This window comes from Callithrix jacchus, chromosome 1 (assembly GCF_049354715.1).
Source record: "Callithrix jacchus isolate 240 chromosome 1, calJac240_pri, whole genome shotgun sequence".
In the NCBI taxonomy this organism is placed as follows: domain Eukaryota; kingdom Metazoa; phylum Chordata; class Mammalia; order Primates; family Cebidae; genus Callithrix; species Callithrix jacchus.
The window spans coordinates 84,760,095-84,775,415 of NC_133502.1; the positions used below are offsets into that span (position 1 = coordinate 84,760,095).

Sequence of the window (15,321 nt, forward strand, 5' to 3'; positions counted from 1 at the left end):
AGCTTCATGATTCCCTGTCACAGTTCTTTCCTTTCTAGGCTCCTTGATTTGCTCCCTTAAAATAGGGCAGGGGAGATGATGTATTCTAGCAGCATTTTTCTGCCATTCTTTGTCTAAAATGAAAAATATGTGCATGCTTGCATAATGTCAGGATTGTGGCCTAGTCCTGTCACCAGCTATTTGCATGGTGTTGGACAGCTCTGGTTTCAGTTTCAATATTCAGATATAATGTTGGACTAATACCTCAACATTTTGTGACTGTCATATATCACAAGTATATATTTAAAAGATAAACTATTTGGCTTGAATCGCATTCTTTAGTGTAATATTCTATGTGTCTTTCAAACTTTTGAAATCAACCCCACGTTTAATTTAATACTAAACACAATGAAGCCTTCCTATAGCAAACTCTTCTTAAAAGGATTGGGGTTATTTATGCAGAGAAAGTGAAGACTTCAGCAGATTTGTTCCTTGTCAAATATATATTTTATCTTTCTAAACAGAAAACAGTACCACCATTAACTCCTCTAATAAAGAGTAACTGTAATGTGAATCATTGTACATGCAGAAATGAAGCACTGGTATTCTTATTTCAAATTTCTATTTCTCACTGATACTAGTGAGCAAAAAGATACTTATTTCTTCCCAAAATTATTGGAATGTTCCTTTTCAATGTTCTTTTGTTTTTTGCAAGATAAAGATATTTTCTCTGACCTTTGTATACTGAAATGGGGAGAAAACTGATGATTCTTACTCAGCAGTGCCATGCCTTTGCAGTGGGGAGGGGGAGAAGAGGGCATCTAAGAAATTCTTAGAAGTGAAATTTAATAATATCTATATTTTTATCCTAACAAAACAAAAAAAACCTCTCCTACTGTATTAATAACACAAATTTTAGCAACCCACGCTTCATAAAATCATGGCCAGGGAAGGTATGCAGGAAAAGGCTGTAGTAGGCATCCTCAGTGCTTTCCTATTTCTTCCCTAAAAGATCCTTGATATTGTTCAGTGGCAACATCCCAAGGCGGAGTCACAATTGGTCTGAAACTATCATGACATCTTCCCAGTCTCCCTTTCAGAGAGAAGTGACTATATGATCCAGTTCCCATATGAAATGAGGGTAGAGGGGTACACAGAATCCAGATCAGAGACAGCCCTGGAGGCCACATTAAAAATTTGAACTTTATCCTCATTCTACCCTATACCCATTCTAAATACTGTTGATATTCTCCATCTTAAAAAGAGAAAACTAAGACTTTAAATAGCTTGATTGAAGTGATGGTTACTGAGTGGATGAACTGTAATTTGTGCCTAGGTTTTGTTTTTGTATTTTTTGTAGTGTGTGGGATCCAAAAAACTGTCCAGTCATCATTGAGTGCAAGCTAGCTACAAATAAAGAAATAATGAGAGCTGACTGAATGAGTTTGTAGAGAATGATTAATACAACAATATATTTATAAAGATTGAGATGGTAGTGTGCAATCATTTTGTTTATAATAAGCAAAATATTGTTCAGTACATAATTTAAATTCCAGCATTGAAAGCAGCCCTAAGAGATCACACAATTCAGATCTTCCACCTTTGCTTTCCAAAGATAGGTCCCCTGAATTTCACATGATTGAAGTAACTGCTTATTTCTGTGATGTTAGACCACTGGTTTGACAAAAACAAAATGAACCACTATGGGAAAAGAAAAAAACAACAAAAAACCAACAAACCCTGTTCGTAACAAAGTCTCAACAATGGTATTAGGTACATGCAAAACCCAAACCAAACCAAAACAGTAACAAAAAACAACAAACAAAGAAACAAAAAAAAAAACGCATACAACAAAATACACAAATGATCTTGATCTTGCAGCAAATTGTTGATTTATTCAATGTGACTGCAGCTCTTAGTAATGCTATTATTTGCAGGTGGTGAGTGTTGGTATGGAATGGTATGGAGCAACATTTTTCAAACCTTGGTTGCAATCAATATATTTTTTAAAATTAAAGATGGAAAAATACCACAGTGCATAATATATATGGTCAATGTCTTGTGATACTTGATGTGTGTATGTATTGCACACACATATACACACAACATATATACACACACACAAATGAACTCTACATATATTGGATTGTGATGTAATCCTTATTTCTTATTCTGAGTTCCAGTTAGATAAGTTTGCCAATCACTGTTACAGAGCTAGGTTCAGAAAGTGGAGATGTTTTGACTCACTATGAGCTCTGCTATATGTATGTGCTCCCTAGAAAGGGAGCAACTTGCGAAGGTAGAGTCCTGTCCACTGGCACAGATATTTACTGTTCCATATGTTGGTAAAACCATGTGCAGTAAAATCAAACAAACAATGGCCGTCACAGTACACACTGTTAAGGTTCTTAAGTACTCCTTTGAGTTTCTCAATTCACTTCAGGAAGGATTTGCTGCATTCCATCTTTATGCTGTTAATTGCAAACCTTGGGAATCAATATGAAAAGAAATTAATGGAGAATTCCAATTCTCATTATATTAAATCTTTACATCAACAACAGTAAATCTAAGGATGCTAAAATTACAGGGATTCTGGAGCCAAAAATGCTGGTTTCCTGTAAATAACTAAATTGAGTCAGTCTCATTCTTTTAATCCCTGCATTAAATTTAAAGCATACCTTAAAATATCAGATAGATATCCAATATCACTTGCAATTGGTATAATAATCCTTGACTTCAGGATATTAAAGTTTGAAGACTATAATAAAACCACAAGGGTGGCTGGCTGCAGTATAATCCTTGTTTTGGAGTATTACCCTTGATGTGGGGAAAGTATTACCCTTGATGTGGGGAAAGTATTATTAACTTTAATCCCTTTCTTTAACAAAGGAAGCCCAGTGAAATACTTGTTTTGGCATAGAAATTCAATGAAACACCTACCACATTCTTATTACACAGCTCATGTTGGAGAACACACATTTTTTAGTGTAGTATTTCATTTTTGAAATATGGGAAGTATAAACATGATTATATCCTTTGACTACACAAGTGACACTTCTGACAATTTACTCCAGGGGTATAATTCAAAAAGAAGAAAACCAATAAAGAGTTTGTGCACATATTTTTATATAGCATGTGATTTATCCATGTGAAACACTTCTAACAGTAAATATCCATCAATTAGTAAATGGTTAAGTGATCTGATGTTAATTTGGACTACTCTACTAGATAATTATACTATAGTATAATTGTATAACAAGATAACAATTTATCTTTAAATTTAACAAGAAAAATACAAACATATGATAATTAAATTTTATTTTGCAATTTTTTATTTCTTTGATTTGGAACTAGACATGTGACCTCTTTCTTCTGTACTAAAATATCAATGTCAAGTCTTACATTTCTCTTCAGTGTACAAAACAGCCTTGATTTTTTTTTAAACTGAAAGAGATACTTAGTTTTTTTATGTAATGAACTCTATAAAGCTACATAAATATTAAATACTAATTTAAAAACAGAGATAAGCATGGCTGATTAACCACACTGTCCCTGCAGTCTTGTAAAAGAGAGATTGATGTGAACAGTAAAAAGACTGGCTGTGTACTTATTTAAATGTTAACACTGATAATTGGCAGGAACACAGGTGATTACTTCCTCCCTTTTGCTTTATACTAAACATTTTTAAAGGCAGGTACAATGGCTCATGCCTGTAATCCCAGCAATTTGTGAGGCTAAGGTGGGGGACTACCTGACGTCAGGAGTTTGAGACCAGCCTGGCTAACAAGGTGAAATCTCATCTCTACTAAAAATACAAAAATTAGTAGGGCATGGTAGCACATGCCTGTAATCCCAGCTACTCAGGAGGCTGAGGCAGGAGAATCTCTTGAACTCGGAAGGTGGAGGTTGTAGTTAGCCAATATCGAGCCACTGCACTCCAGCCTGGGTGACAGAACAAGACCCCATCTCAAAATAAATCAATACATACATATATACATAAAATAAAAACCTTTTAAAACAATATGCTTTTATAATGAGATGAAAATAAACATTTGTAAAGGGAGTGTGAACGTTCCTGGTGGCTAGAATACTTTGTTTTAGTAAGAATAAGGAAATGATTACATTTTGCCTCACACTTTGGATTTAAATAAGGATTAAATTAAATGTGTAACTCCATTCCCTTACTCTGCTGGGTTATTTATTGTTTCATTAATAATTAAATTCAGTCTTTCTTGCTGCTGCTTCATTATTACGTTATCATGTTTCCAGGTTTTGAGGTTCAGGGGAGCACTCAGCTCCCCTGAGAGGACGTTTCTCCAAGGTTCTTGGTCTTCTGCTTTCTCAAGAATGGGAGAGGGGACCGCAGCGGGTGCATTCGTGAAGTAAAATACCGGATTCCAAACAGAGTTTACAGAAAGTGATTTTATTTAGGTAGAGAAAGAGAAAAAGGAGAAGAGAGAAAACTTCCACGAAGAATGTGGAAGGGGACTCCAGAGGGGAAATCTGGCCGGGTGTGGGGACAAGGACTTTTAACCTGAAAGGAATTCCTCCCACCCACCGGCCAAGGAAAAAAGTTCCTTGAAACTTCCGCTGGAGTGAGTGAGTGACTTTTGACCCTCTCCCGCCCTTGCATCATTAAATCTCCGGATGGAGAGAGGTGGGAGTGGGGCATGGCACTGGGAAGTTCTTGCCCTAGAAACTACACCCCTTGTGGACCTGGAAAGAGAACACATGCCCTCAATCATAATTATGATTTTATGTACTTAAGACTGAAATTTAGCTAAACAGGTTTATGGGATGTGAAAGGAAAACCCTGAAGATTAGTCACTGGAAACAGTGAAAGCCCTTCCCAGCTCAGGGTTAAACCGGGCTATGCTGAGGGCACTTTCAGGACAGCTTTGCCTATGGATAGAAGAACTAGGAAAGGTGACAGGTTTCTATAAATAAAACAGTAACTTATGTAACTGAGAAAAACCAGCATAAATGTTGGAGGTAAGAAAAACTGATGTATGGCTGGGTATGGTGACTCATATCACAGCACTTTGGGAGTGTAATCACAGCACTTTGGGAGGCCGAGGCAGGTGGATCACGAGTTCAAGAGATCAAGACCACCCTGGCCACATGGTGAAACCCCATCTCTACTAAAAATACAAAAATTATCCAGGCATGTTGGTGGGTGCCTGCAGTCCCAGCTACTCAGGAAGCTGAGGCAGAATTGCTTGAAGCCAGGAGGCAGAGGCTGTAGTGAATCAAGATCACACCACTGCACTCCAGCCTGGGGAATAAGAGCAAAACTCTGTCTCAAAAAAGAAAAGAAAAGAAAAGCTGATGTACTTTTGCTTTTATGCCTCTTTTAAGTTTTGTTTTTTGTTTTTTTTAAAAATCTTTAATATCTAGAAGCCTCAAACAGCATAGCTGAATACTTTCCTGCCTGCCTATAGGATGTAGGGAAGGAAAGAGAAGAGGCATCACACAGAGAAATGCACATTCTTGTGGGCTAGCAGCACCTGTCAAAACATGCCAGCTGTTTTTGGGCCTTGGAACAGATGATGAAGGCTGAATTTGGGAGGGAACTGGTTGCAATTTACCTGAGCTACATGACCAAGGCTATTTTCATCTTTATCAGTAGGTAGATCATAAGGCCAAACTCCAGTGTATGACTTCATCAAAAAGGAAAGTTGGACCCAAACACTGGCCATTGCTGAGAAGACAGAGAGCTATAGGTGTCCAACAGCCAAAACACTACTGCAAGTGCCTCATTAGGGACAGAAAGGAGAGCCAATAAGTCTCAGAGAAGTGGCTCTGGCTTATATGCTATCATTTATAAAGGCTGAGCCCCTCCCTTCATCCCACATCCTCTATATCTACTCATGTTGCTGCTCTGAGGTTCATTATGGGAGGCTTGACTTTCATCAAAGTAAAAGATGGCAGGGGTGGGCGAGCATATCTGGCAAGGATTCTAAATTCAACATGCAAGAAGAAAATTTAAAATGGTCCTGGCTGGGTGTGGTGGCTCACACCTGTAATCTCAGCACTTCGGAAGACCGAGGCAGGTGGATCACGAGGTCAGGAGTTCCAGATGAGTTTGGCCAACATGGTAAAACCCCATTTCTACTAAAAATCCAAAAATTAGCTGGGCATGAAGGCAGGCACTTGTAATCCCAGCTACTCAGGAGGCTGAGGCAGGAGAATCGCTTGAACCAGGAAGGTGGAGGTTCCAGTGAGCCAAGACTGCACCATTGTAATCCAGCCTGGGTGACAGAGTGAGACTTCATCTCAATAAAATAAATAAAATAAAATAAAATAAAATAAAATAAAATAAAATAAAATAAAATAAAATATAATAAAATAAAATAAAATAAAAAAATAAAATAAAATAAAATAAAATAAAATAAAATAAAATAAATAAAATAAAATAAAATAAAATAAAATAAAATAAAATATAAAATAAAATATAAAATAAAATATAAAATAAAATATAAAATAAAATATAATAAAATAAAATATAATAAAATAAAATAAAAAAATAAATAAAATAAAATAAAATAATAAAATAAAATAAAATAAAATAAAATAAAATAAAATAAAATAAATAAAATAAAATAAAATAAAATAAAATATAAAATAAAATATAAAATAAAATATAAAATAAAATATAATAAAATAAAATAAAATAAAATAAAAAAATAAAATAAAATAAAATAAAATAAAATAAAATAAAATAAAAAAATAAAATAAAATAAAATAAAATAAAATAAAATAAAATAAAAAATAAAATAAAATAAAATAAAATAAAATAAAATAAAATAAAATAAAATAAAAAAAATAAAATAAAATAAAAGGTCCTGAAATTCCTTCAAATGGGTTCATGCCTATATAATGGGCTGATTCCTGAAATCAACAGTGCTTAGGATGAATGAGCTGCCTAGTTGGGCTCAGTCTCCTAGTCAAAGAGGAATTTATTGAGGACATAGGAAATCTAATTCTTATTGAGGAAGGACTACATTTGGACTAGGGCAGTTGCTTCTCACTAAAAAATATATACATATATATATATAATATTCTTCACTGCTGGAGTGAGTCATACTGTCTTCTCTGAGCTAGTTGATGATTGCATTTTGCCAGTGTTAGCCAAAGAAATCCTTTTTTTTTTTTAAATGGAGTTTCACTCTTGTTGCCCAGGCTGGAGTGCAATGGCACAATCTCGGCTCACTGCAAACTCTTATCTCCCAGGTTCAAGTGATTCTCCTGCTTTCGCCTCCCGAGTAGCTGGGATTACAGGCTTTTACCACCACACCTGGCTAACTTTGTATTGTTAGTAGAGACGGGGTTTCTCCAGGTTGGGCAGGCTGATCTCGAACTCCTGACCTCAGGTGATCTGCAAGTCTCAGCCTCCCAGAGTGTGGGATTACAGGCATGAGCCACTGCACCTGGCTGGAAATCCTTTTAATTCAAATAGTTCAAATATAACAACCGCTAGATCTACACTTTTGTCCTTCCAGCATGTTTTTTAGAACTTCTTCTAGTTTCTACCTCCTGCCCTGCTTTCTCTGTGAGAATTTTTTTTATTTTTTAACTTTTAGAGATAGGGTTGTCTGTCTCCCAAGCTGGAGTGCAATGGCACAATCATGGCTCACTGCAGCCTTGATCTTCTGGGCTCAAGCAACCTTCCCACCTCAATATCCTGAGTTGCTGAGATTATAGGTGTATGCTGACATGACCAGATAATTTTAAAAAAGTTTTTAATTTTGGTAGAAATGGAGTATCACTACATTGCTGAGGCTGGTCTCAAACTCCTGACCTCAAGTGATCCTCCTAATTTGGCCTCCCAAAGTGCTGGGATTACAAATGTGAGCCACTGCATCTGGCCAGGGAAATTTTTAAAATAAAAGAATCTTAGATGGGGTATTCAATTACAAGATGGGTTATGAGATCTAGGCACGGCCAATAAGAGTATGCCATCTCCCTGGCCATAGTGATTGGTCTTGCAAGTCATGTGGTCCAGCAGGACCAATCATCTGGGCTTTTAATCTGGGGTACAATAGAATATTGTTTTTTAAAAACCTATTTAAAGAATTTCAAACTTATACAAAAGAAATGGAAAAAATATGAACCTCCTTGTACTCAACACCTAGCTCCAACATTTATCAACTCATGGTCAAATCTTGAAAAAGGCTATCTTTTTATACTGGGACTGATGGACCTAGGAGGATGTTTTTGTCAACAGACACCATGTCAGTGGAGAGCCTGACTTCAAAATAAACCCTAAATAGAGGTAGAATAGAAGCAGGGTCCTGAAGACCCTATTTGAGTTCCTTAACCCATTTATGCTGGAGGTTGTAAATTTTTTGGTGAAAAACCAGACCTTGGTGATGACCTTAAGCAGTAAGATATAAATAACTCCCACAGGCTTAGCGTTCCAACAATGGAACACTAGGCATAAATGGGTTAATACAGCTGAGCCTGAAGCCATAATAACCCCTGTACTGTTGAAGTATCCCTGTTCCACTGAAGAACCCCTGTTCTGCTGAAGCCATATTTAAGGCAGATTTCTGTCACTTGCAAAAAGTGCTAAGCTTAAATAAACACTTCATAATACTTTAAAAAATCTTTTGTTTATTTTTGGGCATTTGGAAAGTAGAAATTTTATGGAATGTCTTTAAGGGAATAAAGGAATAGGGGAGCTCTGGACATACTAAAACAAATTCATCAGCATTTTAATTACACTCTGCCCAAAAGATACTTTCAGTCCCATTTGAGAAAGCCATCTCTAAAAATTTTAAAGAAAATCACATAAATATCATTAAGAGATGTAACAAAGGGGAAATGGTTTCACCCCTAAAAACAGAGAGATATAATAACTGAGTCTCCAACTACCCTCCCAGAATTTCTGATTCTGAATTATCCTCAAAGCAAAGAATGAATGAACATGATCACTCCTACATTAGCATTCTGGTATTCCATTCTTTCATAAGTATTGAATGATTTCCCTGGTTGTTTCTCCTCTACCATCCACTTTGTTAGCATAATACTTACACTTTTGCTTTGCTAGTTGTTGTATGAGATCTTCATATACTTGCAGAAAGAGGTCCTCTTTAGATTTTGTTCCATCTAAGTAAACTGCAAGGGGAAAAGAGAGCAGTTCAAATGCTAAAAGGCTTATTAATATATAATGTTTACTTTGGCACCTGACATCTCTTGTAAATGCCAGTAGGTTTAACCAAAGCACCCAGGACCATAACTTAAAAGGAAATTAATAGTGATTAAAGAAAGAAATAGATGCTAGCCAGGTATAATAAGTCTAAAATTTTGATTGTTACAGATAAATCCACACTGGCTTATGTGAAAATTATTTAAATAAAAGAGAAGAGAAGGAAAGAAGGGGAAGAAACAGAAGAAAGAAAGGGTATTGGGCATATGGCACTTTAGGAGCACTGAAGGTGTCACTTGAAGAGTAATTCTTCAACATACTTATTCATGAGGATCACCTGGGAAGCTTCTAAACCATGCAGTGGTCAGGGATCTGCAACACGTGTACTAACTCGGAATTCACCAGGCTCAGAAAATATGTATTTTGTGTTATGTGTGTTTGTATGTGTGTTTTCAGCTATCAGAGAAAATATGTATTTTTAATAAAACTGGCATAAGCAGCTTTGGAGAAAAAGCAGAAGTTGTCTAGGTTAAAGGAAGCAAAGGGCCTTCTGGTCAGAAAACAGCATGGGTAGGAAGAGGCAAGAGCACTGATGCACCATTTGAAATGGTAGAATATGGGGAAACTTTGGGAACAGTGTGAGATGAGATTTTAGAGCAAGACTGTACCTCAGCACCTCAGTCATTAGATGCCTTAATGTCTGGCTGTTTGGATTTTATCCAAAAAATCTGGAGATGACTGGAAGTATTCAAGCAGGGCAGGCACCTGATTAGATTTGCATTTTAGGTAAAAGGGAGAAAAGGGAAGAGGATGTTCTTGTAACCAATGGTCCAAGTTGGAGGTGGTCCAGCCAGAATCTCAGCTTCAGCCCTGGGGAATAAACTCCATGTGCATTCCACCCAGCTCTGACATAGCTACCCATCCTGGAGGCCAACAGGCTTCTCACAACATGGACAAGTCCCCTTTATTGTGAAAAGCATACATCAATTCTAACTCCTTTGCCTTATCCAACAGTCTTCTGCCATCTTCTCTGCATAGAGTTTTCTATTCCAGTGATCTGTTCTTAGCTCAGGCCCACAGATCCAGATGCTTATCTCCAAACTGCTACATATGTCTCCCAGGCACCTCAACCTCATTATATGCAAAACAGACATGCATTACTCCCTTACAGGTCTGCAATGCCTTCACTTTTTTCTAACATTCGTCAGTTGCTGAGGCTTCTGTCATCTTTCCACCCCCTCGCTATCTGTTCTATCACCCAGTTCTACCAAGTGCAGGCGTCTAATATCACACACTATAAATCTAACCTCCTCCGTCCTCCACGCAGCTAGAGGGGTCTTAACTAAAACAAGAATCTGTATCAATCACGTTCTTGTTTAAAACTTCTCTATAGAGAGTTCCCCACTTCTCTGAGGATAATGACCAAAGTCCTCACCTAGACTACCGGCCTTATAGGGTCTGGACCCTGCCTGTATCACCAGCATCAATCCTATCCCTTGGTTTTCTTTACCAGAAAGCTTTCTTAACACCAACTTTTTATCAGGGGCTTCTCATTCCTTCCTGTCCCCTGCACCTTTCCCACTTTCTGGAGTGATCTTCTATCTCCCTAACTCATCTCCTTTGTTCAGTTAAACTCACTGAAGTTTGATTAAATGTGACTTCTTGAAGGAAGCCTTCCCTGACCCCTGGGATCTGGGAAGTCCCCTAGAGCTTGGTGTCACAGAACTTACAGCAGCTGGAAAGGACAGGCTTGGTCAGCTGGTGTCTACAGCACCTGTTTCCACGACAGAATGTCACCTGCATGACAGCAGGGGCTGGGTCTGCCTTATGCCCCTCACCATCTACAGAGAAGCACTGGAAGGCATTCATTCAATACTGGTTGAATGAATAACTATCCAGAAGTTGACAAGAGCCACAGAGAGAAACAGAAACCAGGAGAACCAGCTATGAAAGAGGAGAAGCCCAGAGTGTTCTTGCTTAAGTGCTCCTTTATTCTTTTCTCTAAGTCCTTTCTTTGCTATACTTTGAGGCAAATGACAAGTAAAAGGCCTTGAATGGAGGCAGAAAAGGCACTTACCAACTTCCCAGGTGATATCCTGCATTTCTTGTCTGTGCTTTAGATACATGGGCCACACATGGCCATCAAAGTATCCTGGAGAGTCTGGAGGCTCATAGACCCTTGTACTATCAAAACACATAGGAAACTTAATGTTGACAGAAACCCACAATTGATAAAGTAAAATATTAATGGCAAGGAATATGGGCAAATCACTAACAGGTTGAATCTAAACAGGATTAGGACATGTGTTACATATCTTAACTCAATCGCAGTTAAAAAGACAGCAACATGGATTTAGTTCTCTGATCCTAAAATTAACTTTGTAATCCTCCTATCATTCTTATCTTTTTCCTTCTAGTGCTTTATAAGAGAATTAAGAGACAAATAGTGTAAATAACAATGGAGAGACCACTGTGTTGGATTAAGCTTTGAACTAACTGGTGTTCTTTGTAGCTGTAGCAGAACAGGCACACTCACACTAAAATCATAATCACCACAGGTTTGCTTTGTTTGAGAACTTAGGAGAAATGAGCCAAAGCCTTGATATAAGGCTTACTCCAAGTGGATGACCATTTATGGGAAATGGTCCTGCTCCATCTGTAAAAGAGTTAAGGCTTCTTGCCTCTGAAAAATGACCTATACACACTGCTCAATAATGTTGCTGTCCTCGTTTTTCTTCTAATATTTTTTGTTTTGAATTACAACTCACAAAGATTATTTCAAAACTTACCTCCTCCTCCTTTTACATTCTTCATATGGAACAGTCAGGAAATAGCTTCTATTCCACATAGTGTCAAGAGGCCTAGAATAACAGCATACTTAGTTCACAAAGTTTTTTTCCCCCCATTCATTCAGAGTCAATATTAGGGTGGAGATACTTACTTATAATTAAAAAGAAGAAAACCTTCGATGATCAAAATGGCAATTTCCTCAGCACTTTCCCAGTCTGTTGATACCACAGAGCATCTTGCGTTTTCCTTCCAGGAGGAAATGGCTGACATCATTTTTTCCATGTTAAGTGCTTCAAGCACTTTAAACAAACACAAAAATATGCAATCAATACGGCAAAAAAATTTTGTGATATGACTTTTTGTGATGAGTATATCCAGGATTCTGTAAATATATACACCATCATTTTGTTTTCCTTCAAAACTCCTATAACAAATATTTTAGATAACACATTTAAACTCTAATACTAATAAACCAGAGTGTCTGAAACAATTTTATTATGGAAAATTTCAAACATACAAAAAAGTAGAGAGCAAAGTACAGTGAACTCCCACATCCCTATTACCATCTCTGAAAACCAAAACCTACGGCTAACCTTGCTTTACTTATAACTTCTCTTCTCTCCTGATTACATAATAATTTAAAATTTTAGAAGATGAAATATACAGATAAGTTTGAAAGATATCTGACACATGGGGGAAAATATCTGTAATGTCTTTGGCAAAGAGTTAAGACATTTAATATATCAAAGAGCTCTTCTATATAAATAACTAAAAGACCATTTGTAAAGAACACAAATATGCCATTGTCAAACTCTAAAATGTACATACTTTTTGAGCTGTGATTTTAGAAAAGTAGCTTATGTAACGTTTACAAGTATGGTACTTAAGCCAGTAGTATTAGCATCACCTGGGAACTTGTCAGAAATGCAAATTCTCAGCTCCACTCCAGAACCACTGAATTGAGCCATGAGCACTTAAGAGTTTTTTAGTGAAAGGTTTTTCAATGATGGATTAATTTATTTAATAGACATAGAAGTATTAAGGTTTTTTCTTTGTCCTGCTGGTAGTTTTGGTAAGTGATATCTTTCTAGGAAATTGTCACCTAACTTTTCAAATTTATTTGTATAATGAGAGTGTTCATAATATCCTTTTATCTCTTTAACGTCTGTAGGATCTATAGTGATATAACCTTTTTTGCTTTTGGTGTTTGTAATCTGTTCCTCTCTGTTTTTTTAAATCAGACTTGTTTAATCTGAGGATTGCTTAGATTCTTGACATTTTATGTCTTCAAATAAGTTTGAGAAGTTTTCTTTTTAAACCATTACTTCTTTGAATACTTTAGTCCCACAGTTTCTCCTCTCAGGGACTCCAATGATAAAAATATTATATATTTCATTACTGTTCCACCTTTTTATTCATTTCTTTTCAGTCTATTTCTGTTGTTCAGATTGAGTACTTTGTATTGTTCTGTCTTTAAGTTCACTATTTTCTCTGTCATAGTTATTCTGCTACTGGGCCAATCCAGTGAGTTTTTAAATTTGAGTATTGTATTTTTTCCATTCTAAAATTTCCATCTAGTTTTTTTTTCAAATCTTCTATTTCTTTACTGAGGCATTCTAGTTTTTCACTTGTTTCAAGCCTGTGTGCAATAGTATGTTTAAAGCCTTTTCATAATGCTGCTTTAAATTCTTTGTCAGATAATTTCAACAACGGTGTCATCATGGTATTGGTGTCTGTTGATTCTTTTTTCTTATTCAGGTTGAGATTTCTTGGGTTCTTGGTATAATATGTGATTCTCAGTTGTGTCCAGGACATTTTAGATACTGTTACGAGGCTGTAGACCTCATTTAATCTTCTTTTGCGGACAGTCACCCTGTTCTCGCAGAGCTTGCAGGTTCAGGTGGGGGTGGATGCCCCGCCTCCTGTTAGGCCCTGCTGGTGCTGTGTTGTGGGAGAAGTTGGTCAGTTGTGGGAAGAGGGGGTTAAGGAGAGTGCTGGTTGAGTTTCATTGCTGCTAGCTGTGGGTAGAGAAGTTCAGCTTTCCACTGAGTTGTGCTGACAGAAGCTGATACCACCTGCGTAAGGAAGGTGAAGTGCTAACATGCTCCACTGCACACTGCCTCCTTCCACCTGCGTATTTCCAGGTAGAGATGAAAGTGTTGCTCCCCATTTGGTTCCACTAATCCAACCCCCATGGGTGACGTGGAGGGCTTAATCAGCCTGCCTTACTAATGCTGGATGGACTGTCTCTAAGTGTAGCTTGGCACCCAGCCAACACCATGAGGGGAGGATGGTTTTGTCTTTTATGTCTGGCTAGAGTAGGTGGATATTATCAAAAAAGTTTTCTATTCTGCTAGACCACCCTTTTCCTTATCCCTTGATTACAGAGAACAGGTTTCTTTTCTAGTCTGCGCCTATGGATGGATGGTTCCATGTTGTTTACTTCTCCTGTATATGTAGGAGGCAAAAAGAAAACCCCGGGATCCCACAGCCGTGTCATTTATCATGTCCTGGAATCCCTAGCCAGCATGCTTTCTTTTTTTCTTTCAGTCTTCCTTTGTCTGTTTGTTGCATTATGTCCAGGGTTTTTCCACTGTAGGAGTGAGGACCAGGGAGCAATGGGACTAATCCATCTTGGCTGGAACCAGCCATCTTACTAGTTTTGACATACATATTTTTGTTACCACTCAGTTAAAAATATTTTCTAATTTTCATTTTGATTTAGCTTTTGACCCATGGAATAGGCAAGTGTTTTGCTTCAGATAAAATGCAATGATGTTTGGAATTTGCTCCAAAACAATATAGATGAATAGAGTGGGTGAGGGTATAGATGAAATGTAATTGTCCAAAAGTTCATCATTATTGACATTGGATGTCGAACTCATGAGAGAGTTCATTATATTTTTCTGCTGATTTCTGCATGTTTAAAATTTTCCATGAGAAAAAAGTTATTGAAAATCAGAAAAAAGGGTAATGCTTACATTTTAAACACTTGATAATTGATTTTTAATTTACTTCATGGTGATTAGAGAGTATCTTTATCTTTCTTCAATTCATGAAGTGTATTAGGGCTTGCTCCATGCCCTTGCATATATATGGACTATTTGGGGTAATATATTCAATGTACTCAAGAAAAAAATATGTATTCTGCTGTTATTAGGTACATGTTCTTCTGTACATGTCAATTTTTGGTCAAGTTAGTTAACTGTATTGTTCAAATCTGTTATATCATTAGTAATTTTTGTCTCTTAGTCACATTAGTTGCTGTTATGGGTTGAATGTGTCCCCCTATGTTAAAGTCCTAATGCCCAGCTCTCCAGAATGTGACTTTATTTGGAAATATGGTCATTACAGATATAATCAGTTAAGGTGAGGTCACACTAGAGTAGGGTGGGCTCCTG

At 36.9% G+C, this 15,321-nt stretch overlaps 1 protein-coding gene across 4 annotated transcripts in view; it reads right to left on the minus strand.

The window, feature by feature from the left end:
- Nucleotides 1-1,419: 1,419 nt before the first annotated feature.
- Nucleotides 1,420-15,321, minus strand: part of NMRK1 (nicotinamide riboside kinase 1) — a 31,591-nt gene continuing 17,689 nt past the window's right edge. Inside the window, exons 5-10 of one of the 4 annotated variants that reach the window (XM_078348684.1) lie at nucleotides 12,072-12,219; nucleotides 11,920-11,991; nucleotides 11,208-11,314; nucleotides 9,016-9,099; nucleotides 3,824-3,921; nucleotides 1,420-2,465 (exon numbers count right to left, since the gene is read on the minus strand). In XM_078348684.1, the coding sequence (XP_078204810.1) occupies nucleotides 3,836-3,921; nucleotides 9,016-9,099; nucleotides 11,208-11,314; nucleotides 11,920-11,991; nucleotides 12,072-12,219 (497 nt within the window). In that variant the 3' untranslated portion in view covers nucleotides 1,420-2,465; nucleotides 3,824-3,835. Of the gene's footprint in view, nucleotides 2,466-3,088; nucleotides 3,922-4,386; nucleotides 6,231-9,015; nucleotides 9,100-11,207; nucleotides 11,315-11,919; nucleotides 11,992-12,071; nucleotides 12,220-15,321 lie in introns of those variants that run through there. The other 3 variants (XM_003731967.6, XM_054254431.2, XM_035301483.3) reach the window with 3 other exon arrangements.